This window comes from Macaca fascicularis, chromosome 2 (assembly GCF_037993035.2).
Source record: "Macaca fascicularis isolate 582-1 chromosome 2, T2T-MFA8v1.1".
NCBI lineage: Eukaryota > Metazoa > Chordata > Mammalia > Primates > Cercopithecidae > Macaca > Macaca fascicularis.
In genome coordinates, this window is record NC_088376.1 from 83,612,889 (window position 1) to 83,639,379 (window position 26,491).

Genomic DNA, 26,491 nt, shown 5'->3' on the forward strand with positions numbered 1-26,491 from the left:
TCATGTGGTTAAAGGTCACTTTTAAAGTTATTAGGTATTCCTGGATAGTATCCTTAGTTGAGTGGAACTCTTCTGCAGCTTTTAGATTGTATCATTTTCCCCCTTAAAGATACCTGTTGGATAATCATAAATGTGGGCTCCAAGGAGGAAGTGTTCATTTATACATGAAAACAAGCTTCACGAAGTGTGGCCAGTGGAAAAAACTCTGGAAGTGAAATGGGATCTCCTTTCTGCATGGTTTATATCTTGATTGTCTGAGGATTGGATTTAACGGTTAAAAATGCTGCAAGTGTAATATTTTGCCTTTGGTCAGTTGGTACCATTCTCCCAGGAGACGCTTTTTTTGGGAGACAGTCTTGCTCTGTTTCCCGGGCTGGAGTGCAGTTGGCACCGTCACGGTTTGCTACAGCCTTGACTTCCTAGGCTCACGTGATCTTCCTGCCTCAACCTCCTGAGCTGCTAGAACTACGGGAATGCACCACCATGTCCGGCTAATTTTTACAATTATTTTTGTAGATATGGAGTCTCACTATGTTGCCTGGGCTGCTCTGGAACTCCTGGTCTCAAGCGATTCTCCCCATCTCAGCCTCCCAAAGCACTGGAATTACAGGCATGAGCCGCTTGTACGTGGCCAGAAGCTTTTTTGATGGACTGATACTTTACCCTGATTGCTTATTTGAGTGACTGGTGATTTTTTTATTTGAGGCATAAATTAGACATTTGCCTCCAGAAGTAGTCTTAGATACTATTGACACCTGGTTAATCAGCCACCCAAAGTTTAAACTGCAAAAGTAGCCTTCCTTTCCCTCTTTTAATGAGTAAGAAACAGAGTTAGTTTTAGATTTATACCTGTAAAGGAAAGATAGTACCCCTTCTTTCAGTTCCCCTGTTAGACAAAGAATTCCCATGATGCTGTATTTGCTCAATTGTATTAATTGTAACTCTTGTTTTATTGTTTCTGTGGACTTTGGAAGAGTGGTCACTTATTTTTTATTAAACTTTGATAAACTGCCTTCTGTTTATTTCCAGCTTCATGGTTCTTGTAGCACTAACGGTTTTGAAACAGATCTGATGAAGCAATAGTAGCTTAGAGGATGCTCTCATGATTTGATTAGCATGGTTCTTCTTAACATCTCTGGAGAAAAAAATATCAGTAGTTAAAATCTTTGTCTTTTTTTTCTTCCTGTGAAGACGTGGTGCAATATGAATCAGTTTAATGCTGACTTTGGAAAAGTAGGAAATGCTTAGTGAGTAGACGAAAAATGATGCGGTTTGGACAGCAATGTTCTGTTTCGCATTTTATATTAAGGAGGACTTGTAGCAGTTATTATATTTCTGCTTTGTGGCTGGGGAGAGGGAAGGAGGGAGGGAGAGAGAGAAACATTGCCCAACTTGTATGAGAGGAAAGGTTAAGTGCCGGGAGTTGGCCAGGTTGTGACTCATGCTCCTCCGGGGCTGCGTGATGCAAGACCTGCCGCCAGCTCATTCATGTCTGCTGTCAGGACCGGTCATTGGGCTGGTGTGTGTCAAACTTATTTTTATCTCTGCTTTATTGACAATGAAAACAGCTAGGTGGTCAGCCTCCCTCAGTATAATAAAATGCTTTCTTTTAAAATACCTCAGTGCCAAGATGAATACAGTTTGTTTAAATAATGACTTCTCCTCTACTGAGAAAAATTGATATTGGGACACAGGAGACTTGCCTGGTTTCTGAGGTAACTTGGTAGATTATAATCTGGTTGCCATGGCTACTCAGCAGCAATGAAAATTACATGAACTAAACATTTGAAGGGTGGTATTTTCGTCGGATGCTTAAAAGCCCGTTACCTATCATCTTTCTCGCTGAAGAAGTGGAATGGGGGTCAGGAATTGAACTCAGTAAGCAGTGGGGGAAGACATAAGTGGACCTTAGAGGCTGGATGCCTCTGGGTCGTTCTTTGAAGTTTGGCCTGGTGTCAGTGACCACTGAGGAACTGTTACAGACACTTTTTATGCAATATGATAAGCAGATAACGTGACGACAGTCTGGACATGTCCCAATTCAGAAATCCGTTTTCTTGCCTGGGACTTTCCGTAATATTGGTGAATTGTGTTTTCTGAACCGGTATTCGGGACACATTGTCTGACAATTATGAGCGTGGTAGAAGAGAGTATATGAATTTGGGATTGTCAGAGAAAATCTAGGACAGAGTCTTGGCATCCATTGGTTCCCCGCTCCCCCAACTAATTAATTCCATGGGCATATATCACAGTTCTATCCCTAGAGCTTTAAACACAAAGCAAATGGTTTCTGCTTTATTACAGTGATGCTAGAATTGGTCTAAGGACCTTTAAGAAGACCTGGATAATCGTCTGTATTGAAGTGTTGTTTTCTTCCATTGTAGTTTTTATATTGTATATTTATGTAAAAATAAATGATTTTCATGTTAAAGAAATTATTTTAAAAGCTCCTTTTCAAGAAAACAAATATTTTAATCATTCTAGAGATCTTGAAGGAATTTCCTTTTGAGTTTTTGAAACAGTACAATGTACTTACATTGGTGGTAATTTAAATACTGAAAACTCAAAGATTATCTACAGTTGTTATACAGGAAAAATAAATTGCCTTGAAATAACTGTCATAATTCAAGAGCACCAGGGGTGAAGCTTAGTCTGAGTTTCCCTGAATGATCCTATTTTTTTTCCAGGTAATGTATTTTTTGATTTAAAAAATTTTAGTATTCCAGCAGTGTCATCTGGATGAATTATTAGAAGAGGCAAAATACATGGATATTAAAGATGGAGTTTTTAAAGATGAAATGGCTTTGATCTCAATAGTTTTACAAAACAAATTATGGTGTATACAGTAAATAAAGTTGACTTTTAAATTGCGTCTTATGAAAACTTAATTTCTAAGCTAAGATAATTATTTGCAATAGTTTTTTAAAAATGTTTTATGACTTTCATTCATCCAGTGAAAGTAATTATTGAGCACATAACTTATTCTATGCCAGGCATGGGGCTAGATAGCTGGATTGAAGAAGGAAAGACAGACACTAACATAATTGCTTAGTTAATTAATTGCAGTTGTAAATTCTAGGAAGAAGCAGTAGAGCAGGTTTTTTGTTTGATTTAGAACACATAGCCGGGTACCTGACCTGTCCTAAGAGTTAAACACTATATCACAAGCTGAGAAGGATGAATAGACGTTGGTTGAGGATGGAGGAAGGAAGGTGGTAAGCTAAGATGAGGGAGTACAGGAAGAGTATTACAGACAGACGGAACAGTATACTTGACAGTTTCGAGCCAGGGAAGAACAGGGCTTGTTCCAGTAACTGTAGGATGAATGTGACACTGACATCCTGTCAATTTCTAGAAATTCTATGGTGATTTTTAAAAAGTGTTAGCCTTGTACATGGTGGTTTTTAACTATACTTTTTGTGATGGTTGTTGTTTTTGAGATGGAGTCTTGCTCTGTCACTGAGGCTGGAGTGCAGTGGCATGCCACAACCTCCACCTCCAAGCCATTTTCCTGCCTCAGCCTCTCAAGTAGCTGGGATTACTGGTGCCCACCACCACGCCTGGCTAATTTTTGTATTTTTAGTAGAAAGGAGGTTTCACCCAGGCTGGTCTTGAACTCCTGACCTCAAGTGATCCATCTGCCTCAGCCTCCCAAAGTGCTGGGATTAGAGGTGTGAGCCACCGTGCCCAGCCTAACTATAGCTTTTTAAGTTTGTATTATGTCTTTTAACTTGTATTTAGATATCAATTAGTGATTTTTTTTCCTTTGATTATCCTTTGATTAAAACTATTAATAAAACTATAAGGCTGTTGAGAGAATGTACTTTGCTATTACCACTCATGGTCTAGTCTTGGAAGTTGTCTAATATTAAATATTTATGTTCATATAAGTAAAACATTGACTTTAAACATTTGGGTATTTGGTGGGGCCTATTTATAATATTTATTGAATACTGTTCATTATTGTCTTAAGATCCTATACACAGATATTCTTTTTACAAAATTGTTTCTTGTAAATATTTTTTTGTTGTCACACAATGGAATCATATAACCCAGATCAGTAATAGACACTTGGGAACAGTATGCAACACTGTTAGGTCAAAACCTCATTGCTAGATGCAGCTTTCTTCTATAAGTATGGTTTCTGGTCTTTTTTCTTCTTTAATTGTAGTTTCTAAATTTGTGAAAGAGAAAAAGGAATTGTGCTTTTCAAAGAAAAATTTTCTTCAAATGGAGTTTTTAAAGTTAGATAGCATCATAAGCAACACAGGAGAATTCACTTAGCTAAATTCAAATGCATGTACTCCTTCTATCCCCATACCTCCAATTAAGACTTATATTCCAAGTTTTGTGTTTATAAAACATTTTATGCCACATACTTCCTGTCTAGTGTATAAATGTAGGTAATAACACTTGACAAATCCCAGAGGTTCCAGTATTAAACTGAAATTAATGTGTTGTTTTGGCAGGTTATTCTCGTTCAAGTTAATCCAGGTGAGACTTTCACAATCAGAGCGGAGGATGGAACACTTCAGTGCATTCAAGGTAAGGACATTTTTGGTAAATAATCGAATCAAAGATTTTTTCTTTATTTGAAGGATGTAATGTTTTTCTATGTGTGTCTGCATGTAATTTTCTAGATGTAAAGTATATCTTGGATATTCATTTTCTTTTTTCTGTCACATGGTCTCAAATATGTATTATGATGTTATCCAAAGGATATTTGTAGTGGTAAAATCTGTATTGGGTATCTATTGGTTAGTTATTGCTGAGTAACAAGTTACTCCAAACTTTGGTGGCTTATAACAACAAGTATTAACTCACAGGGGGCTATTGGTAGGAAGTTTTCTGCAGTTACTTGTTAAGTGGGCCTTTCCATGGAGAAGCGGAGGGGGCTTATGTTATGGCATCTGGCTTCAGAGCCAATAACTAGAGGGCAAGAGGGAGCTAGTAGGTCCAGCCCAGACTCGAGAAGAAATTATGAAAGGGTGTGAATACCAAGAGGCAGGTCATTGGGGACCATCTTGGAGGCTGCCCAACACAGTCTACTCTTTGGCCCCTGATAATTCATGTTCCTTCCAAATGCAAACTTCCCCCTCCCAAGATCTCTAAAAGTCTTATCCCATTATAGGATTAGCTCAGACTTCAGAATCTTGTCACCTAAAGTTCCAGGTGTAGGTAAGGCTTCTGGGTGTGGTTCTTTTATTATAGCTCCTAGGACACTTCTAGTTTGTATACTAATGCCTCTTCTGTATATTCACTTGGAAATAAATGACGTAGGTACTTTGATCCATATGGAGTTCTGTGTAGGAAGATCAACCTAGATCTGATGTTAGCTGGTAAACACTGCAGTGTTAAAAGGCACTGTTTATGATAGCTCTTTTTGGCAGTGATTGGGATTATGGGGTAAATGGTAAATTGGCATGCAATTGAGATCAGTATTAGGTTATTAATTGAACTGGAATCTAATCAGAGGCTTTATTATTAATACTTGAACTTGCTTACCAATATACAAACAAACTGGGGGAAATGCCCTTTAGTTTCAGTTTCCCATAATGAGCTATACAGAAACAGGTTTTTTTTTTTTTTTTTGCCTTGCATAGTAGTAGAGCATGTTGCTTTGTACTTTATTTTTGTATCTATAAGAACAAAAACTTAGAAAATATTTCTTGAGAAATGAGTATATTTTTAAAGATTCAAGGCTAATGAGTTTTAATTGAAGTTAATATTAGATTATTTAATCATTTTTATTAATGATTTCTACTCTGCATTTCTCTGTTGTGTCCCAGAAATTGATCTTTGGAATTCTAAATCATTTAAAATCAAAACCTAGTCTTAGTCGATGAACAATATGGGGGAAACTTCAGGTCAAGGAAGAGAAGAAGTATTTTAAAATAGTATGGACTACAGGGTCTTTCACCTATTTATAGTATTATAATAAATGAATATTGTGAACAATTAAAACCTCAGAATCCTACAACCCTGTATCTTTAAAAAAAAAATCACACTAGAAAAACTAGATGAAAGTCACCAATATGGGATGAAGCTGAGGTTTTCAGTTCAGTAAGAAAGCAGTTAAGCCTCTGGTTATGGTAACATTGGAGCCCCATTAATTGGCTGGTAGATTATGTCCCTCTACAACTAAGTATGTGTAATAGAATCTATAAAAGCAAATCACTTAGTGATGAACATGCATAAAATCTCTTTCATTCCACTTGAGTTTACTTCTTGGTGTCTAAGGAGTGTGTGCGTGTGTATGTAGTGTGTGTATATGTTTTGTGTGTGTATATGTATGTGTAACTTCACTGAGTTAGCCGTTCCCCCACTTTTTTCTTTTTTTAAATCCATGTTATAACTGGTGCACTTCGCAGGAAATGTTGCAAGTATATTGCTGTCTTCACAATGGGAGCTTTGTATTTATTCATGATGATACTTGGAGATAAGTGACACTAACACTCCTTCCAGTGATTTCAAAAATGCCTTTGACCAAAACAGAATTGTGGAGCCATTTATCTTTGGCTCCCTCCAGGCTTCCTATTCTTTGTTCTCTTCTGAAGTCTCAGATACTATGGTTATCTTCATTTTGGGGAGTGGTGGTACCTGGCCCAATTAATTGAAATGGCACAGGATGGAATGAGGACTAGGACCTGGATCCAGGTGCTTTGCTAGGGTTTCGGAAGCACTAGGGCAATAGGATGAACTGCAGAAACTGGAAGGAAAGTCAGCTTAGCAGGCTGAACCCCAAGTTCAGACTCATTGACCGCCACTAATGTGTATAAAAGGCAGTCACTCAGGCAAAAAATAAGAAAGCCTTTATGTGAGTTCCAGTATGAGTTTGTGAATGTTTCACTCCAGTTGGGTAGAATATAGCAACATAAAATGTGGCAATAGGCAGTATATTTGTACATTCCAACACAAGTTGCTGTGTCATCCTCACACTCCCAGTGATGAACATCATCTCTACCATTGCTGACATTTATTCAGCTCAGGCTGTGCTATGCATTCTGTCCTTTAGTGAGTGTGTAGTTACACACAAGGAAGCTGAGGCCTGTCAAAAAGTCACATAGCAAGAAAGAGGCAGAGTTGAGTTTTCTTCCCTGGTATGTCTGACGCCCTGAGTTCCTTGTTCTGTGCCTTTATGTCAGGGAGGACTCCATTCTCTTGATAACAGCAAGGTTAACTTCCTGTTCCTGGAGTAACAGGATTCTGAGCTGGATAGTAGGATGAGTACTTAGATACCCAGAATGAGACAGATGGTTCGCAGAACAAAAGTGGATGGTGGAGACTGAGTCTTGGGAATAAGCTGGGGCGAGCACTTTGTTAACAAAGTGAGATATACTGATTGAGCAGTGACTAGCAGACAGTGTGATGCAGGGAATATTGGTTTAGAACTCATTACATTATTTCTGCCCCAAATCAGGTTTGGGTTCAGATTTGGGGTGGCTCAGCTTCCAGGTGGAGCTTCCAGCTCCAGCTGTTGTCGACTGGGGCCAGGGAGGGCTCCAGCTCCAGGACAATGGGAGAGGACTCGTAGGTACAGTGGGAGGCAGTTCTTTGCCATTTAAAAACCTAATAGAAAGGAATCTGAAAATGGTCACACTGTAATGGAAATTTCTGAAAGAAATATTTGTATTTTGTTAGGGATTTAAGAGATCGAAACTCTACTTACGTTCTTTCAACACCGGCCAACAGGTGGGAGGTGGTTTTGTTTTGTTTTGTTTATTTTTTGTTCTGAGATGGAGTCTCACTCTGTTGCCCAGGCTGGAGTGCAGTGGCACAATCTCAGCTCACTGCAACCACTGCCTCCCGGGTTTAAGCGATTCTCCTGCCTAAGCCTCCTGAGTAGCTGGGACTACAGGCGTGCACCACCACACCTGGCTAATTTTTTGTATTTTTAGTAGAGACAGGGTTTCACTGTGTTGGCCAGGGTAGTCTCGATCACCTGACTTCGTGATGTGGCCGCCTCGGCCTCCCAAAGTGCTGGGATTACAGGCATGAGCCACCATACCCGGCTGGTGTTTTTTTAAATTGAGGGGAAGGTGATGGGTGGTGGTGGCCTTCCTGGAAATTTTGAAGTCATACCCATTGATGATGCCATGGTTGAAACTGTCAGCCTAATAACTTTGCTATTTTAACACTAGCCCTCAGATTAGGGACTGCTTTGTGGGGATTTCAGGTAGGGAGTGGAGTTGGTTGCTGGGCCTTCCTGGAAACTTTGAAGTCACATTGTATGAGGTCAGTCCTCTTTACTTGTAACTGAATTTATTAGTCTGATAATTTTATCTATAGGACATTTATGAAACCACTAGAAAGACCTCAGAAGCTCATTGTGATCTCATTAAAAGGCAGCTTGGAAGTTGAAAGCAAATTAATACAGAAGAATATGGACTGAGTGGGGAAGCTCACACCTATAATCCCAGCAGTTTGGGAGGCCAAGGCAGAAGGATTGCTTGAGGCCAGGAGTTAAAGACTAGCCTGGGCAACATAGTGAGACCCATTTCTACCAAAAAAAAAAAAAAAAAGAAAAAATCAGTCAGTTGTGGCGGTGCATTCCTGTAGTCCCAGCTACTCAGAAGGCTGAGGTGGGAGGATCGATTGAGCCCAGGAGTTTGAGGCTGCAGTGAGCTATGGTTGCACCACTGCATTCTATCCTGAGACCCTGTCTATTAAAAAAGAAAAAAAATGTGTTTTTATGGGAATGTCCTTGGTGATAAGGAAGAAAACACAGGAAGCATACAATATGCTGTGAATGCAGATTCATTTCTAATGGAATATTTCTCAATATTTCCCATGAAACATGAATCACAGGTCTCGAAGGGGCCAAAAAAGGTCATAGTTTATTCTCACTTGGGGTCAGCCTATACCTGTGGCATCCTAGACAACAGATTTATTTTCTCTTGGCCAGATCAAAGTGTATAAAGAGCTAATTGTTAGGAAAAAAGAATCTTAGCAATCAATATGAATTTTGCCTTTGCTTCAATTCAGGAATTAATAGAGGGCACACTTGGGTCTCTCCCATTATTTTCATATCTGTGTCTGGGCTGAGGTGCTGGCAATGCAGCCTTCCTTCCTGTCTACACATGCCATCTTTTTATCTGCTCCCTGTAAAATCCGCCAGCCAAAACAAACATCATGCTTCCTTTAAGACTTCAGGCCTGTCTCTTCCAAGAGCCCTCCCAGACCACTGCCTGACTTTTCCCTGAATTCTGGAGGAGCAGGTAGAGGTAGCACTACACAGTCTGGTTATATGCGTAAACCTTTCCTTAGCTCTCGAATTAGATGTGAATTCAGTTGTGACAGGAAACAGTGTATCTTAACCCCGCTCCCCAGCTACACAGCTTAGAATAATTACTGACTGGATTCCTGACTGGCTCTGGTATTACATTCAAGCATGATGATTTTTCTTTTCAGTTTTACTCTTCTGTTGGCAGTTTAAGATGTTTAGTTACGTGCTTTTAGCAGTCTCTAAATCTCGATAGAAGAACTTTGAAATACCACATTGCGTTGATAATTGAAGTTAATGAGTTTCCTTTAGAGAAGCATGTTTAAATTCTAAAGAACTTTTATAATGACCCTACATTAATACTGTAATTTTTTATTTAAGACTGTTATATATAAATTGTGAGGCTAAGGAAAACAGGTGAGTGTGATACTGATTAAAAAAAAAAACTGATTAAAGTAAAATTCTTAGGAAGCACCATTATTTTAGTAAACAGTAATATTTAAAGATACTTAATTACTAATGGGTTCTGTCCAAAATAATTTAGGAATCTTTTACCATAGCAGTTAATCTGCTAACTTGTGTTAAGTGAATAGAGACCTCGAAATGACTAAATGACAACAGAATGTGTGGTCAGAGGGGACCTCTAAGAGGGGGGTACTACTATGAAATGGCTGTAACTTTGAAGCTATTCGAATGTGAAACTTTTTCCGCTCTTGCTTGTTCTCCGTAAGACTCCCTCAGCTCTGTGTCTAATTTTCCCCCTGTCCCAGTGAGTGTGGGAACTGTATCATTGATGAACACCACGCTCTGCCCAGTGACTCTGTGAATGGCACCATTGAGAGCTGTTCACCATTTCTGAATTTCCTCATTTGTCTCCCATCCCCCGCCCCTCCATGTATGAGTCAGCATCCAGAATGTCACAGGGACCCTAGTGTTACTTGTTTTTCCTTATGTGATACTTTGGGGACCTTAATGTTGCTTTTGTTTTTTTCCTTGTGTGATACTTTAAGTGCATTTATTAGACTTGTTTGGCACATTAAAACAGTGACCTGTCATTCTTTCTAAGAATTTTATGACAGGTCCTAGGGAATTTGGGTTATCTCTTGCTTAGTTTAGTGTGAAATGACAAGAATGGTGTCATAGCTTGAGCTTGCAAACTGAGGTAGACTGAAACTTCAAAAGCAAAGCATGTATATGGTCTCTCCCTTTTATACATACTTTGCATGTAAATGAGAAATTCCTGTTTTACTAGCTTAAAACCCAGGAAGAGTACCTGTTGCAAATGAAGCCTGTTTTCAAAGACTGTAGTGGATCTCTGTCTTGGCTTAAATTTGCAACCAGTTTTTTGATAAAAAATATTTGGGTGATTTGAAAGTAAAATTATTGTAACATGAATGCATTAAATTCTAAATCTTTGCCAACTTTTATTATATTGGATGAATTGTTATTTGACTATTTGTAATCTGTATTATAAATGGAAATGTTTCTTCCTATTACAAGATTAGGGTTTTAGGAGCTGGTTTTCTACATAAGAAACTGCCTTGAAAACCATTTCTTTTTTTTTTTTTCTTTTGAGACAGGGCACCCTGTCTCAAAAAGAAAGACTTGCTCTGAGACAGACTTGCTCTGTCACCCAGGCTGTAGTGCAGTGGCACGATCCGATCATAGCTCGGTTGCAGCCTCAACCTCCTGAGCTGAAGTAATCTTCCCACCTTGGCCTCCCAGATTGTTGGGATTACAGGCATGAGCCAGTGTGCCTGGCCGAAACCCATTTCTTTAGTATTTGGGGGGATTTGTGAGGGATTGCTAACAAGCTGAAATGTTATTGTGAACACTTAGGCCTCACTTGGAAAATCTTCTAGAATTGAAAATAACAAGTCATTTGCCAAGGCTAACCCTAGTGTCATGGCCATCTTTCTTTCTGATTGATCTGAAGCTGTATAGTTAGTCCTCCTGGGGGCTCTAAGCCAAGACAGTCTGAATTTCTAGGAAAATCTGAATCACTCTACCAATTTTCCAGCTCACCTTACGATTCTTAAATGTTAGCTTCAAGACCAGTCTTTTACCTGTGTGTGTTTATACTACAAATATATATTTACATGTGTGTGTGCATATATTTGTTTCATGAGAAGATTTTTTCATTTTCCATGATAGGATTTACATTAAATTTGGAGAAAGATTGAAGAAAAATTACTTTCAGCTTTGTGGAGTACTCTTGATCTCTGAAATGTTTGGGGGCTTTATTTTGTACATGACGAGTTAGCAGTTCCTCTCAACATGGACTGATGCACAGCTATTTGTTACAAATAGACATTCCGTATGCTGACCTGATAAACCCCTTTACAGACAGCCTCTTGCTGCTGAGTAACTGGAAGTTTACCAGCAGGTGATTTCCACCAGGGCCGGAAAATACTGACAGGCCCAGAGGAGAAAGTCTGGGTTATGGAAGGAATGAGAGCAAAGGCTGTGATTGAACGTGCAACTGTCATCTTGCTGGGATTGTGTAATGTCATGAGGCTGGGTTACATCAATACCAAACTATGTTGCTTTCCTAGGAGGTTTTAAGTCCCTCTCAAGGGAGGTACTCAGGGTATATGCTGCTTCCTGCCTTTCTTCTTCCTGTCTCAGTTATCTTGATTTTTATGCTTATTCTTATATTTACATAAGAATGGAATGTTAAACCCTTAGATAAAACTGTCACCCAATGTTCTGTCATCAGACTTAAGATGAATTGGTGTTGAGTTCTCAGAGTATAGTTCTGTAGTGTGAATCCCTGGTCATTTGGTAGCTAATGCTTAACCTGTTAGCCCCAGTTTCCTCTCTTAAAATGGGAACAATGATAGTACCTATCTATCTGATAGGATTGTGAGGATAATCCATTGTAAGTGTCATTATTATGATCATCATTATCTAGTTGTATCCACAGCTTTGCTGCTTTTTTCCCCCTAAATAGATGGCATGATTAATTGTGGGCAATGACTTCATTTTCCTACTTGGAGAAATCAGTTGAAATTCTAGTCTCCCTTTCATTGCTTATTTTTGATAGACTTGCTCTCATAGGGTTGCTGGTGATGGCACCAGTTCAAACATTTTAGATGAAGGTTTATAAGAAGATATATACTGTTCAGATATGGGGTTATAGCTAAAACAACAGGTTCAGTGTTCCATGAATTTAAAGTAAATTTTGTTGTAGTTTTAGTTGTTGGTTTTCTTTTGAATAACAGCCATTCACTCTCGCACCATGCATGAGCAGCTATATTCAGAGAAGGCTCTATGTTATTTTATCCAATAAAGCAGTTTTTCTAGTGTGTCTCCTTTTACATTTTCATTGAATTCCATACTTCTGGCTGGGCACAGTGGCTCACGCCTGTAATCCCAACACTTTGGGAGGCCTAGGTGGGGCGGATCACCTGAGGTCAGGAGTTCGAGACCAGCCTGGCCAACATGTTGAAACCCCATCTCTACCAAAAATACAAAAATTAACCGGGTGTGGTGGTGGGCATCTGTAATCCCAGCTACTCAGGAGGTTGAGACAGGAGGATCACTTGAACCTGGGAGATGGAGGTTGCAGTGAGTTGAGATGGTGCCACTGCACTGCAGCCCAGGCGACAGAGCGAGACTCTGTCTCAAAAAAAAAAAAAATTGTTTCCATACTTCTTAAAATTTTTATTTAGTACATTCTGTTCTTAGGCAGTACCAAGAAGCAGTAAGGGCTATACATTGGGAAGGGCTATACATTATGGGTTTTAGAGTGAGATTGCCTGGCTTAAAAATCCCCTGCACGTTAGTTGTATATTGTAAAATTAGTTCCTTAATTTCTGTACGCCTCAGTTTCCTTATCTGTAGAGCTGGAGTAGTAATTTCTGTCCTGAAGGATTGCTGTGATTAAATGAGTTACTGTGTGGAGAGCACTAAGAACAGTTTCTGAGTCATAGTAAGGGCCTAATATATAGGAGTGATTACTAAGCTTTTGGTCTTTATTATGGGTGGGCATTGAACCCCCCCCTTCATTTTTTTGTTACCTAATCATTTTAAAACATTTCAGAAAACCTGTGTGAACTGGAGTTATTAGGATTTTTTAGATGTCTTTACGTTTAAATTCTAACACTTCAAAATAACATGTTTAAAAGTTATGCAATCGCAGTTTAGCTTCTGAACCCTTCTGCCCTTTAGGCTTGTTAAACAATGATTAAAATGTCATCTCTGAAGGTACCACTGCTTAGAGTTCTTTAAATGTCACAGATCTTTGCATGTCAGATAATTCAGAAAAGCAAGCAGTGTCACATTACCTCAATGGTTGGCCACAGGTTATTTCACAGCTTGTAGTCTTTCAGTTCCTGCTTTATTCTTTCTGTATTTTTTACTCTTGTTCTTACATTTCCAACCTGAAATAGAAAAGTTCATGTTACAAGTGTCTTTAAGGAAGACTGGATTAAGTTCTTCAAGGGCAAGGGTCAAAGCTTAGTCATCTGTGTATCCCAGGGCCTATCCTGCACGTAGGAGGCATAGAGACTGAAGGAAAGTCATTTCCTGATACTTGTCTTAGTCTGTTCGGGCTGCTATAACAGAAATACTGTAGACTGGGTGGCTTATTAACAACAGAAATCTATTTCCCACAGTTCTGGAGGCTGGGAAGTCCAAGATCTAGACACTGGTTTCTTTGGTGTTTGTAGAAGGCCTGCTTTCTGGTTCATAGATGGCAGTTTCTCTCTGTGTCCTCACATGGTTGAAAGGCCTGGGGGTCTTCTTGGGCCTCCTTTATAAGGACACTAATCCCATTCATGAGGGATTAGTGTCTCTCATGACCCAATCACCCCTTCTAATACCACCCCTTCTTTTTTTTTTTTTTGAGATGGAGTCTCGCTCTGTCACCCAGGCTGGAGTACAGTGGCCAGATCTCAGCTCACTGCAAGCTCCGCCTCCCGGGTTTACGCCATTCTCCTGCCTCAGCCTCCTGAGTAGCTGGGACTACAAGCGCCCGCCACCACGCCCGGCTAATTTTTTGTATTTTTAGTAGAGACGGAGTTTCACCGTGTTAGCCCGGATGGTCTTGATCTCCTGACCTCGTGATCCGCCCGTCTCGGCCTCCCAAAGTGCTGGGATTACAGGCTTGAGCCACCGCGCCCGGCCAATACCACCCCTTCTAATACCATCACCTTTGGGGTTAGAATTTCAGTGTATGAATTTGTGGTGGGGTGGGGGACATGAACATTCAGACAGTGATGGTGCTGTTGAAGATAGAATGATGGAAAAATTCTCTTAGTTAATTTAGAGAAGTTATTTATTTTTGTTATTCTGATTAGGTAGTTAAATTTAGTTATTTTCACTCTTAGTTCCTCAAATTAAGATAATATAGGCATGTGTTTCCAAAAACAGTAATTCTGAAAAGTCCAGTATGTGGATTAGCTTCTCTTACCTGTAAAAATGCATGAAGGAATCATTATATTGATGCTTTTAATAACCTTCTTTTGGGGGAGAATAGGATGGGAATACCTTAGAAAATGTTAGGCTATTTAATCCTTAAAGATGCATAAACTTTTCCCCAAACTTCGTATTTATTTTTATATTATTAACAAATATTTTAATTTAGGTTACTCATTAATTTTATTAATATTTTATGTTTTCTTGCTGTTGGAAATTATAGCGTTTATGTGTAGTAATGAATTCTTAGTAAACTCTGTGTCAGACCCAAGAACAAATTATGCTTTAGTAAATGAGGGCCGGGCATGGTGGCGCATGCCTGTAATCCCAGCACTGTGGGAGGCTGAGGCAGGCGGATCATGAGGTCAAGAGATTAGACCATCCTGGCCAACATGGTGAAACCCTGTCTCAACTAAAAATACAAAGATTAGTTGGGCGTGGTGGTGCACACCTGTAGTCCCAGCTACTCGGGAGGCTGAGGGAGGAGAATTGCTTGAACCCAGGAGGCGGAGGTTGCAGTGAGTCGAGATCGCATCACTGCACTCCAGTCTGGTGACAGAGCGAGCCTCCTTCTCAAAAAATAAATACATACATACATACATACATACATACATACATAATAAATATAAATAGTAAATGAGTCTGATTTGTGCTTCTCAGTTTTTGCATTGCTATAAAGAAATACCTGAGACTGTGTAGTTTATAAGGAAAAGAGGTTTAATTGGCTCATGGTTCTACAGGATATACAGGAAGCATGGTGCTGGGATCTGCTTCTGGTGAGGGCCTCAGAAAACTTAAAATTATGACAGAAGGCGAAGGAGAGCCGGCAAGTCACATGGCGAGAGCAGGAGTAAGAGAGAGAAGGGAGAGGTCCCAGACTTTTAAACAACCAGATCTCCTGTGAACTGAATGAGAACTCACTCATCACCATGGGGATGGTGCTAAGCCATTCCTGAGGGATCCATCCTCACAATCCAGTCACTTCCCAGCAGGCCCCACCACCAACATTGGGAATGACACCTCAGTGTGAGATTTGGAGGGGACAAAGATGCAAATCATATCGTTTACTGAGTTAAATGAAGGTGGCATAATGGTTTTCCTCTATCAGCAGTGTGATTGAAGAGGGCAGGCAGGCGTCAAGCCTGAAGGAGGGCATTTGTGGTGGGATGTGGAAGGAGAAACACGTATTACAGACATTTAGGAGATAGTCATGACTTGTGACCAATGAGAACACACTGGATGAATGTTTCCCTAAGGTGGATGAACTATAGTGTCTTAGAAAAATGTTTGTCTTATAACAAAATTGACAGCACTAAACATTTTTACTCTCTGTCTCTTAATTGTACAAGCATTAAGAGTAACAAATATGGGTTTAAAAGGCAAACTTTTTTTTTTAAGTGAGTATTTTTTCGTTTTCCTCAACTTGGGTATTTCCTCTCCATAAAGGTGTTATATTTAAATTATGGAACACCTTTATGGATGCTTTATATATTGCATTGTGGAGCCAGTTTTAAACGTCTGTTTTGTTATCTTTCTAGCTATAGGAGTGTCCACATCTTCACTTTATTTAAAAAGCTCCCAGGTATGTATTAGCAGATTATTATTTCTGTTCCAAATTGATAAGAAGAGGAGGCCTAGCATCAAGGGAAAAGTCTTTGGGAGTGAAAAAAAGAGTGGAAACTTAAAATATAAGCCCTTTTCTTGTTCTATCTTCTAGTGAAAATGTTATTCTGTGTTAGAGAAATGACCAGATGAATTTTGTTTCCTGTTTCGTTTTGCAGTTCTCATTAAAGTGGGTATACACATATACTTATCTCATGTAAATGTCAAACTGTTTGTTTGTTCTTGAAGTGCTAAGTCTTTTAACAGTTCTCCTCGGTTGGATGTTTGAAGATCATTTCGGTATGTCTTATGCTAGATCCAGCAATGTCAGTTTTTGCCTGCTGCACTGTGGTACCCTGTGGACAAAACAAGTATAAATGGTCCAGATTTATGATGGTTTAAGATTGTTCAACTTTACGGTTGTTTCGTCAGGATGTAACTCGGTCGCAGGTTAAAGAGCATCTGTACTTAGGCAATGCGAGAACTGAACTTGTGTTCTGTTGAGGAAGAGTAATCTTTGCAGGTAGTATAATTAAATGTTTAAATTGTCTTTGAGTGTAAGCTTGAAATAGTTTTTTGTTTGTTTGTTTGTTTTGAGATGGAGTTTCACTCTGGTTGCCCAGGCTGGAGTGCAATGGCAGGATCTCGGCTCACTGCAACCTCCACCTCCCGGGTTCAAGTGATTCTCCTGCCTCAGCCTCTTGAGTAGCTGGGATTGCAGGCATGTGCCACCATGCCCGGTTAGTTTTGTATTTTTAGTAGAGATGAGATTTCTCCATGTTGGTCAGGCTGATCTTGAACTCCTGACCTCAGGTGATTTGCCATCCTCAGCCTCCCAAAGTGCTGGGATTACAGGCATGAGCCACCGTGCCCGGCTGAAATAGTTTTTTAAAAATGTTACTAAAATATAAAAAAAAAGCGTGGCACTGTCAACCCATGAGTTAGAAATAAAGATCCAGGATTAAATTGGTTAATTTATTCTTAGTTAATAGTCAAGACAGTTCTCATTCTGTGAGTCAAGCACTCACCTGTTGAGTGACATAGTTCTTGATCATATGCCCAAGGAAAAGGACATGTCTAACATTGCAGAATTTTAAAACTGTGTATTAACAGTGGTTTGTATCCTTTTGCACATCAGAATTACCTGGGAACGTAAAAAAAAAAAAAGTTTAAAAGTTGATATCTAGGCTAGTTGTAGTGAATTGTCACATTGTTGAGCACAGGGGAATGGTCAGATTGTAGGGACTGGGCATGAGTGATTTTTAAAAGCTCCCAGGCCATTCGAATATGCAGTGAGGTTGAGAAGCTCTGGTTAACGTAACCCTCAGGACAGCTCAAGAAATTCTCGTGCTGTGCCTTCCCATGTACATTGCAGTGCACATGCTGTGTACCTGTGGCTGTTTTTCAGGTTCATCTTCTTTAGTAAGTTTGGCAGTTTTGTAAAGTGTCTGAAGATCTTTTATCTTGTATTCTTATGCATATTAAGTAAAATCTATGTTGTAGTTGACTTTACTGAACCTATTAAAATTGTTTTTTAGCTTTGGTTATAAGCTTCTAAGTAATAAACAAGAAACTTCAGAAATATGAGTTACTGCTTTCAGCAGAGTACAGATTTATTTTATACTTAAATGTAAACACAATAGTTCACGTGTGTTTAATGAAATTCGAAGTTCACCTATGTTTAATGAAATTTAAAGTTGATTGGAACAGGTATGATTATGCAGAGTGGACAGAGTTTAAAAAATGAGATGAGAAAGCTGGGCGTGTTGGTTCACCCCTGTAATCTCAGCACTGTGGGAGGCCGAGGCAGGCGGATCATTTGAGGTCAGGAGTTTGAGACCAGCCTGGCCAACATGGCAAAACCCTGTCTCTACTAAAAATACAAAGATTAGCTAGGTGTGGTGGTGCACGCCTGTAATCCCAGCTACTTGAGAGGCTTGTGGCAGGAGAATTGCCTGAACCCAGGAGATGGAGGTTGCAGTGAGCCAAGATCACACCACTGTACTATAGCCTGCCTGACAGAGTGAGACCCTGTCTCCAAAAAAAAAAAAAAAAAAGTGAGGTGAGAAAATAACCATTTTAAAACTTGCCACTTTTCAGAAGCTGATAAGCTACTGTGAACCCTGTTTTTGCATGCCTTTATGAAAGAATTGGACTGGGACTTTGGCTTCCTTCTTTGTTCCCTTCCTAATCTAGTTCGAACAGTGTAGGTCCCCAGAAATCATTTTGGTGCTTGACTTGGGTGGGTGGTTCCTATAGTATAGGAATTCAGTATATGACATTGATGTCAGACCCTCAAGATTATCAACAGATAGAATCTTGGTTCTCAAAATGTAACATAAACCAGAATCACCTGGAGGGCCTGTTAAAACACAGTTGCTGGTTCTACCCCCAGGATTTCTGATTCAGGTCTGGGGTTGGTGGGGCCAGAGAATTTGTATTTCTGAGTTCAGGGTGTTACTGATGTTCTTACTTCAGGAGTTCTGAGAATCATGGAGGTGGAGATCGTTGGGGTTGGTGACATTTGGAAGAGAAGGGTATTTACAGACATTGTACCCTTAAATGAACAAGAAGGCTCTCAGAATTAAGTTTGGTCACACAATGGACAAAAGGGAAAAAAATTAAATCTAGATGCAGAAAAATAAGAAAAATTGACTTAAAAATTATTATTTGTAAGCTCAAAGCTAGAATTTTTTCTTTTTGAAATTTTTTTCCTCCCTTTTCTACAGTTTGAATGAATTGAGGTTTGAACCCGGGACTCTAATTTTCAAAGGATTTGTTTGTAGTCATTCAGTTTACATTTCCTAATTCAGTTGCTAATTTTATTAGGTTCCTAATTTTATTAGGAACTTACTTTTCTTCACTGTGCCTCAGTTTCCCCGTAGTAAGAATATGATTGCTAGAGATATCATCAGGATATTTTAAAGTCTAATGAATAATATTGTGTAGTATTTGGAGATCACCAAGTTAGGAAACTTAAAAATATGAAAAATATTCTAAACAGATATCCCAGATTGTGTTCAAGTAATAAGTACATCCCTTTTTCCCTGTCAACTGGGCCACAGTAAAAGAAGAAGCCAACGTGGAGGGTAAAAAAAAAAAAAAAAAAAATAGTGGACCAATGTGGGAGTTGGCTTCATTTTGTAAAGTATTGTACAGAAATGGGAATGTTTTAAAGCATGAAACTGGTGAGAAAGGAAGTGACTCAGGATTCAAAATAGATAGGACTCCACACCAGTAATGATCTGGAACTGAGGAACATTGCCTACAGAAGAGAGAAGCCATGAGAGACAGTTGAGGTGAGTGAATTGGCTCGATAGAAACATGGAAAATGGAATTACAGATTTTTTTTTTTCCCCCTCATGTGGACAGGGACTATTGTAGAAATTTAGAACTTTGGGCCCTGTTTAAAAAAATCTATTTCAAGGGTCAAATTGTTGATTGCCAGACTGATTATTATTAGTAATTACAGGTACAGCGCTGTGGATTTTTCTCATAGTGTCTGAGTTCTGCTCCTGTTCAGTGGTTGAGTTCATTGATCATTTTTCTGCTCCTCATTGCACCTGTCATGCTGGTAACAGCAATTAACATTCCTCAGAAGCGAATAGAATGCCAGGCTCCATCTCAGATGTAACTCAAGAACAACAGGTGCATTCTACCTGTTTCTTGGCTATACCCAGAGTAGTTAGAAGGCAAGTAATTAACCATAGAACAGACTTTGAAGAAAATGAGATTCTTTAGAATTTGAGCCAAAGTGCTGAAAAGTAGCTCTGGATAATGTATTTAGGAGACATAGGAAATGGCTCAACAGGAAGGGTGAAATAGCCTTACCAGTCTGGCCTCTTTAAATTTGTTTCAAGCCTGTTTCCCTTCATTGATACAAATCTTATTAACTCTGCACCTTCCACAGACGTTTTGTTTTGTGCAGCTTTTTTTTTTTTTTTTTTTTTTCTGGATTTGTTTTTATGAAGTTCACATGAAAGGTCATTGGACTTGAATTTATACTGTAAAAATCAATTAATTAGATTCTTAAATTTTCTTCTCCCCTTTAAGTGAAAACACCTAATGAAACTTTCTGGCTCTGAGAAAAGGAAGAGGGTCCCCAGATACAGGTTTAAATTCCTTACCATTTAGTCTGGTTCCATTGATCAGGGGTTCCGTTTTCTCACCTTAAAATAAGAGGATTAGAACAGATAATTTCTAAAATTATTTTTACCACCCATTTTCTCTTTCTTTAATTCCTGTAGAGTTCTCTGCAGTTTGTATGTCCCTAATTTTTTGAAAATATGTAAAGCTTTACTTACATAGGTTCAAGTGTGGGCAGATTTCAAGAGCTTAATTATCTAGGATTTTCTATTTGAAAGTGAGACATTAAATTATCATTGAGACCTTACTTTAGGTCCTACATAAATTTCTCTAAAATTTTATTAGTATATGTTAATCTTGAGTAGTAACAACAGGAAAGAAAATTCGGTGTGATTTTTCTTGTTTTAATAATTGGTACTTTAAAAAAGCTTGTGTGTACCTTTTGTATGTCAGGTGTTTTTTTTGTTTTTTTTTTTTTGAGACAGAGTCTTGCTCTGTCACCCAGGCTGGAGTGAAGTGGCGTGATATCGGCTCACTGCATCACTGCAACCTCTGCTTCCCAGGTTCAAGCGATACTCCAGCCTCAGCCTCCTGAGTAGCTGGGACTTAAGGTGCCCGCCGCTGTGCCCATCTAAGTTTTGTATTTTTAGTAAAGATGGGGTTTCACCATATTGGCCAGGCTGGTATTGAACTCCTGACCTTGTGATCCACCCACCTTGGCCTCCAAAAGTGCTGGGATTTCAAGTGTGAGCCACCGCACACAGCCATGTCGGGTGCTGTCACTGGTTGTTAATCTTCGCTGCATGTTTGAATTGCTAGAAATTTTTTAAAAATACTGATGCGTGGGCCCCACCTTCAGAGATTTAGAAGCAATTATGGGGTCCCAGAATATTTTTAAAGATAGTGTTGTCATAAGTATTTCGTTTACATTGCGCTTCAAAAAAAATTTGGTGAATTTAACTTTTATGCCTAATATTGAAGGTTTTGAATTATTTGTGAGCGAAAAAAACTCTAAAACATAGAGAAGTGGTACCTTCTCATTTAAGGTGTACTGCCTCAGCTGAAGGATGTTTGTGTGTCTTGACTGCCCATCCCCCATGTGTACACCTCTTACCCCCTGAGCTAGATGGGATGGCCTTTCTGCTTGTTTCTCATCTATGGGGCATTACATATAGTTGTCCTTTTTGAGTTGTTTTTTTAGGGTTATTTGGTATCATTTTGTCAAATCTATGCCACTGATATTTAAATGCATCATTATTTTTTATGTCTCTACAAAAGAGAAAACACCACCGATTAAGTTGACTTCCTTTTTCAGGAGATGTGAAAATGTGAAAAAGGTACTTGGAATCAGTAAAATATGCTTATAAGTTTTTATTTAAAAAAAGTTTGTGGGTACATAGTAGGTGTGTATATTTATGGGGTACATGCGATGTTTTGATACAGGCATGCAATGTGAAATAAGCACATCATCGAGAATGGGGTGTCCATCCCATTCTTTATCCTTCAAGTTTCAAATAATCCATAAAATACACTACTTTTTGTTTTTCTCATCTAGATATTAAGCTTTTAAAAATCACAAATCTACATAGGGTTTTTTTTTCTAATTTTGTGTTGTATAATCATTTTGTGTGTATGAAAAAATTGAGATAGCTTTCTATTCAGTCTCCTTCTCAGTTGTAGAAATATGACTAATTTGTTTAAACATCATTGCTTCTAAATATGCCCTGGAGGACTTACATACAAGTCATAATCTTGTGATATTCTTTGTTTGTTTTAACTTCTCACAACGTCTTTGTCTCATTATGCTGAAAGCCTTATTTATTTGTGTGTGTGTGCATATGTATGCATATTTGTGTGTACTCATATATATGTATGCATATTTGTGTGTACTCATATATATGTATGCATATTTGTGTGTACTCATATATATGTATGCATATTTGTGTGTACTCATATATACGTATGCATATTTGTGTGTACTCATATATATGTATGCATATTTGTGTGTACTCATGCAGACACACACTCTCTATGTGTGAGTGTGTATGTTGGCCAGTGCTACCACTTGCGTGTGTTCTACTTTGTCCAACCTTTTGGTAAAATCTACACTTTGGGTTTTAAATAATTTTAAGGTTTCCATTGTTCACGTGTTTGCTGTTGTAGCGTTATCCTATTAAAAACTATATAACCCAGTTCAGCAATCTAAATGTGCTTCTAACTTTATATGGAAACTATTTAGCTTTCTTTACTCACCACCTCCCCTACTCCACTCCCTACTCCCCCAACCTCTTTTTTTTTTTTCCTACAGTGTTAACCAAGTGTTAACCTTTGGATCTAGCCCATCTGCATCTAGATACTTCACTTGCATAATAACTAATTTAAATTTATTCCAGATGTATAAGAAGTATTTGAGATTTGGTAGTTTTAATTTTGGAAATGCTTTTAAAGTGTTATCCGAGATTAATAGGCTATTTTTCTTCCATGAAAATGTATATTTATTTAAAACCTGTGGTAGCTGATTAAACTTGAAATACCCTAAGTCCTCATGTAATGTTGTCGATAGGTTCTTGGAAACTGTAAGTGAAGCTTTAAGTGAAACATATAACAGGTCCTTGAGTTGCGTTGTTTCCTTGGACGTGGATTTGTTACAGCACTGATGAGGGGAAAAACTGTTAGCGTTATTTCACTCAAAGTTGCAGCTTCCAAGAACCCATGGATGACATTAGGTGAGGGCTTACTGTATTTCTCTGGTTTTCAGTAAGTTAAAAGGTAGCAGAATTTCATATTTTCATTCTCCCCATCAGTAGAGGAGCTGGTGATATCCACTTGTGGATGCGCAGTCCCAGTCTGATGGCCAGGTTTGATGAATTGGCCGCTCACTTTAGAGGGGCTGTCAGGTTTCTTCATGTTCACAAATGACTGGAAATAAAAAGGAATACCTTTTACGTCGCCAGCTCTCTAAATACCTATATAACATTTAGGTTTGCTTTGGCTGCCAATTCCTCTTCACAAAAATCACTGGCTCTGTGTGGTTTTCTCCCTTTTCTGGTTCACTCTTCATACCCATATTGCTGTAGACCCCTCTTAGAAGCCTCACCTACCCCACTCCCCACTCCTTTTGCATTTGGGTTTCTGTGTGTATGTATGGGGTACTTAACTCCTTCTAAGTAGTAGCTCAGGGCCTGGCAAAGTTGTCAGGATTTAGGATGAGACTGCCTTTGCTGTGTTTCCACAGATGTGTTGCGTTGCTTCCTGTCCATTCTCCATCCAGTGCCCATTCTCCGTACCCTTCTCCATGTCCTTCTCCATGTCCTCAACTACTCTCTGTCTTCACCTCCCGTTTCCTGTTTTTCTCCTGTTTCTGCTACTCATATTCTCCATGGGAAGGGCTTTTTTTTTTTTTTTTTTTCCGCCTTTCAAACCTGGTGTTTTTGGAGAGAAGGTTTTGACATTGGGGCTATCTTTTAAGAAGTCCTTCCCCTGATAGCAGAGGGGAACGTGCTCAACTTACAAAGTTTCTGAGAAAAATCACACTTCTTCTTTTCACAGGACCCCTGTTTGAAATTTGCAACAAATTAAACGCTTAGGAATCCCAGGTGCACAGGAGCCCTGCTGTTTCAGTGCATTCCCTTTAATCATGTTGGTTTTCTTTTTTTTTTTTTTGAGACGGAGTCTCACTCTGTCGCCCAGGCTGGAGTGCAGTGGCCGGATCTCAGCTCACTGCAAGCTCCGCCTCCTGGGTTCACGCCATTCTCCTGCCTCAGCCTCCCCAGTAGCTGGGACTACAGGCGCCCGCCACCTCGCCCGGCTAATTTTTTTTTGTATTTTTTAGTAGAAACGGGGTTTCACTGTGTTAGCCAGCATGGTCTCGATCTCCTGACCTCGTGATCCGCCCGTCTCGGCCTCCCAAAGTGCTGGGATTACAGGCTTGAGCCACCGCGCCCCGGCCAATCATGTTGGTTTTCATGAGGATTGATTTTGGACTCACTGGGCCAGCCACATGAAATGTGGTATTGTCATTGTCTCTTTGTACAAAACAATTCATTTGCTGATTGTCATGAATCCATCCTGTGAGGTATTATGATGACATCTGGCATGCCTTCTTTGTTTACTGTGTTTACTGTATGTGTTTAGAAGGAAAAAGCCTGTAGTGACCACTTTCCTGTGTCGGCCCCTGGGTCAGGCTTTCCATCCTGACTCATGGGTGTCGGGACTACTAGATTGGTTGATGGGGTGTGCAGAATTTCCTCTGTCGGGCTTGGGAGCCAGAAAGCCACGATGAAGTTTGATTTGGCTTGTGGCAGCCTTTTCCAAATATGAATTTGGATACAGTACAGTAAGTCCTCTAAGAAAAGGAGAAGAAGAGAAAATAATAACTCTAGAGCTGGGACTATCTGGGGAACACTGAAAAACGGGGAAAATCTCAAAGATAGTATTCTGTGTCTCCCCTGAGCTGCTGTCACTGTGGTGCTCAGAGGCCAGCCTTTTTTTCCAAGCCGAGCGCTCCCTGAACTTGGGAGAAACCACAGAGGCGGCCTCTGTCCTGCATGTGCTGCACACTGCCTTGCTCCAGACTGTCTTGAATGTGACCTGGCAGCCAGTGCTGTTTCCTGCTGACGTGGCCTCCCACAACTGAGCAGAACAGAGCCACCTCAGTGTGCTGAGGAAGGAGCGAGCTGGGGGCATGAATCACCAGCGGGATACGGAACAAATGAAGAGGGGAAAGCGCCTAACTGTTCAGGTTTCCTGGTAGCTATACTTAAAAGACACCTTTCTTATAGAAAGGAAGGAGGAGGAAGAAAAACAGGAGTGAAGAATGCCTCAAGAGTCAAAGAGTGATTTGTTTGGCCCTAGGAAGGATTTCTTATCAGCAGGAGTTACCTTCTGGGGTAAACCCCAGTCTGCGCCAGACATCTGAGAGGAATGCTTTGAGGAGGCCAGACTGGCCTGTCGCCTTCACAGCCACACTGTTGCACAGGTTGGTTGTGGGTGTGAGCTCTTAGCCCTGTCCTGCAGACAGGTAGTAAAGAAACAAAAGCCTAAACCAAAAGACTAGAGTTTGTGTCTTGGTGGAAAAAGTTCCCTCAACTTGGTAGGAACCGGAGAAGAGGACTCTGAGAAACTGCTCAGGAGCAAATCCTGTGGCCTAGTTTTCCTGTCAATGCTGTAACATCCCACTCGATGCTCAATATGCACTTGTTTTAGCCACTACTGAATATTTTTTGAGTTTGCTTATTTGAAGAGGTCCAGAACAACTCCTTGTTAGTGTCTTCTAATAGGCCCCCAAAAGTATCACAGAATTTTAGAGTGAGATGGGACTTTAATCTGATTGAGATCGTTAGTGGTTTCTTCTTCCTTTTTTTTTGAGACAGAGTCTTGCTCTGTCGCCAGGCTGGAGTGCAATGTTGCGATCTCGGCTCACTGCAACCTCTACCTCCTGGGTTCAAGCCATTCTCCTGCCTCAGCCTCCCGAGTAGCTGGGACTACAGGCGTGCGCCACCGCACCCAGCTAATTTTTGTATTTTTGGTAGAGACGGGATTTCACCATGTTGACCAGGATGGTCTCCATCTCTTGACCTCGTGACCCGCCCTCCTCGGCCTCCCAAAGTGCTGAGATTACAGGCGTAAGCCACCGCACCCGGGCTGTGGTTTCTTTTAAGAAGTGATCGTAGAACCTTGTCTTCAGTTACTCCCACCTGAAAACCCACTGTACAAAACATGCAGGCGGAGGTGACTGAGGGCAGAGAGGCTGGAGCCCAGCTGCTCATCTTTCTTCTAGTGGTGGCCCTGGAAACTTCCCCTGACCGCTCTGCACTCCAGCGTATTTAATTGAGAAACCACTGATCAAATCTACTTCCTTAATTTTATAGGTGAGGGAATTTTACCTTTGGTAGGGTCACGTTGTTAGGTCATTATGGTAACTTTCAAGGTGCCTGGGAATAAAAGTTTCATACCTTTAATCTGTCTCCTGCTTTTGAGCCTTCGTGATCTCTCCGGGAGCTGCAGTAATGGCTTCCTATCCTGCGTGGGAACAAGTGGGGTGCTGGTGGGATAAGTTGGGGGCTGGTGATGTACTCCACGTGTTTGTAGGTCAGAGAGCTGGAAACCACAGAGAACAGCCCAGGTGGTTTCATTAGTCCAGGTGTGAGATCACGGGGG

The 26,491-nt window shown here is 40.0% G+C and overlaps 1 protein-coding gene across 4 annotated transcripts in view; it reads left to right on the forward strand.

The window, feature by feature from the left end:
• FNDC3B (fibronectin type III domain containing 3B) overlaps positions 1-26,491 on the forward strand; it is a 363,872-nt gene that overhangs the window by 89,714 nt on the left and 247,667 nt on the right. For all 4 annotated transcript variants that reach the window (XM_005546389.4, XM_045385094.2, XM_005546390.4 and 1 more), the window contains one exon: positions 4,470-4,545. In XM_005546389.4, coding sequence (XP_005546446.1) covers positions 4,470-4,545 — 76 coding nt within the window. The remainder of the gene's footprint in view (positions 1-4,469; positions 4,546-26,491) is intronic.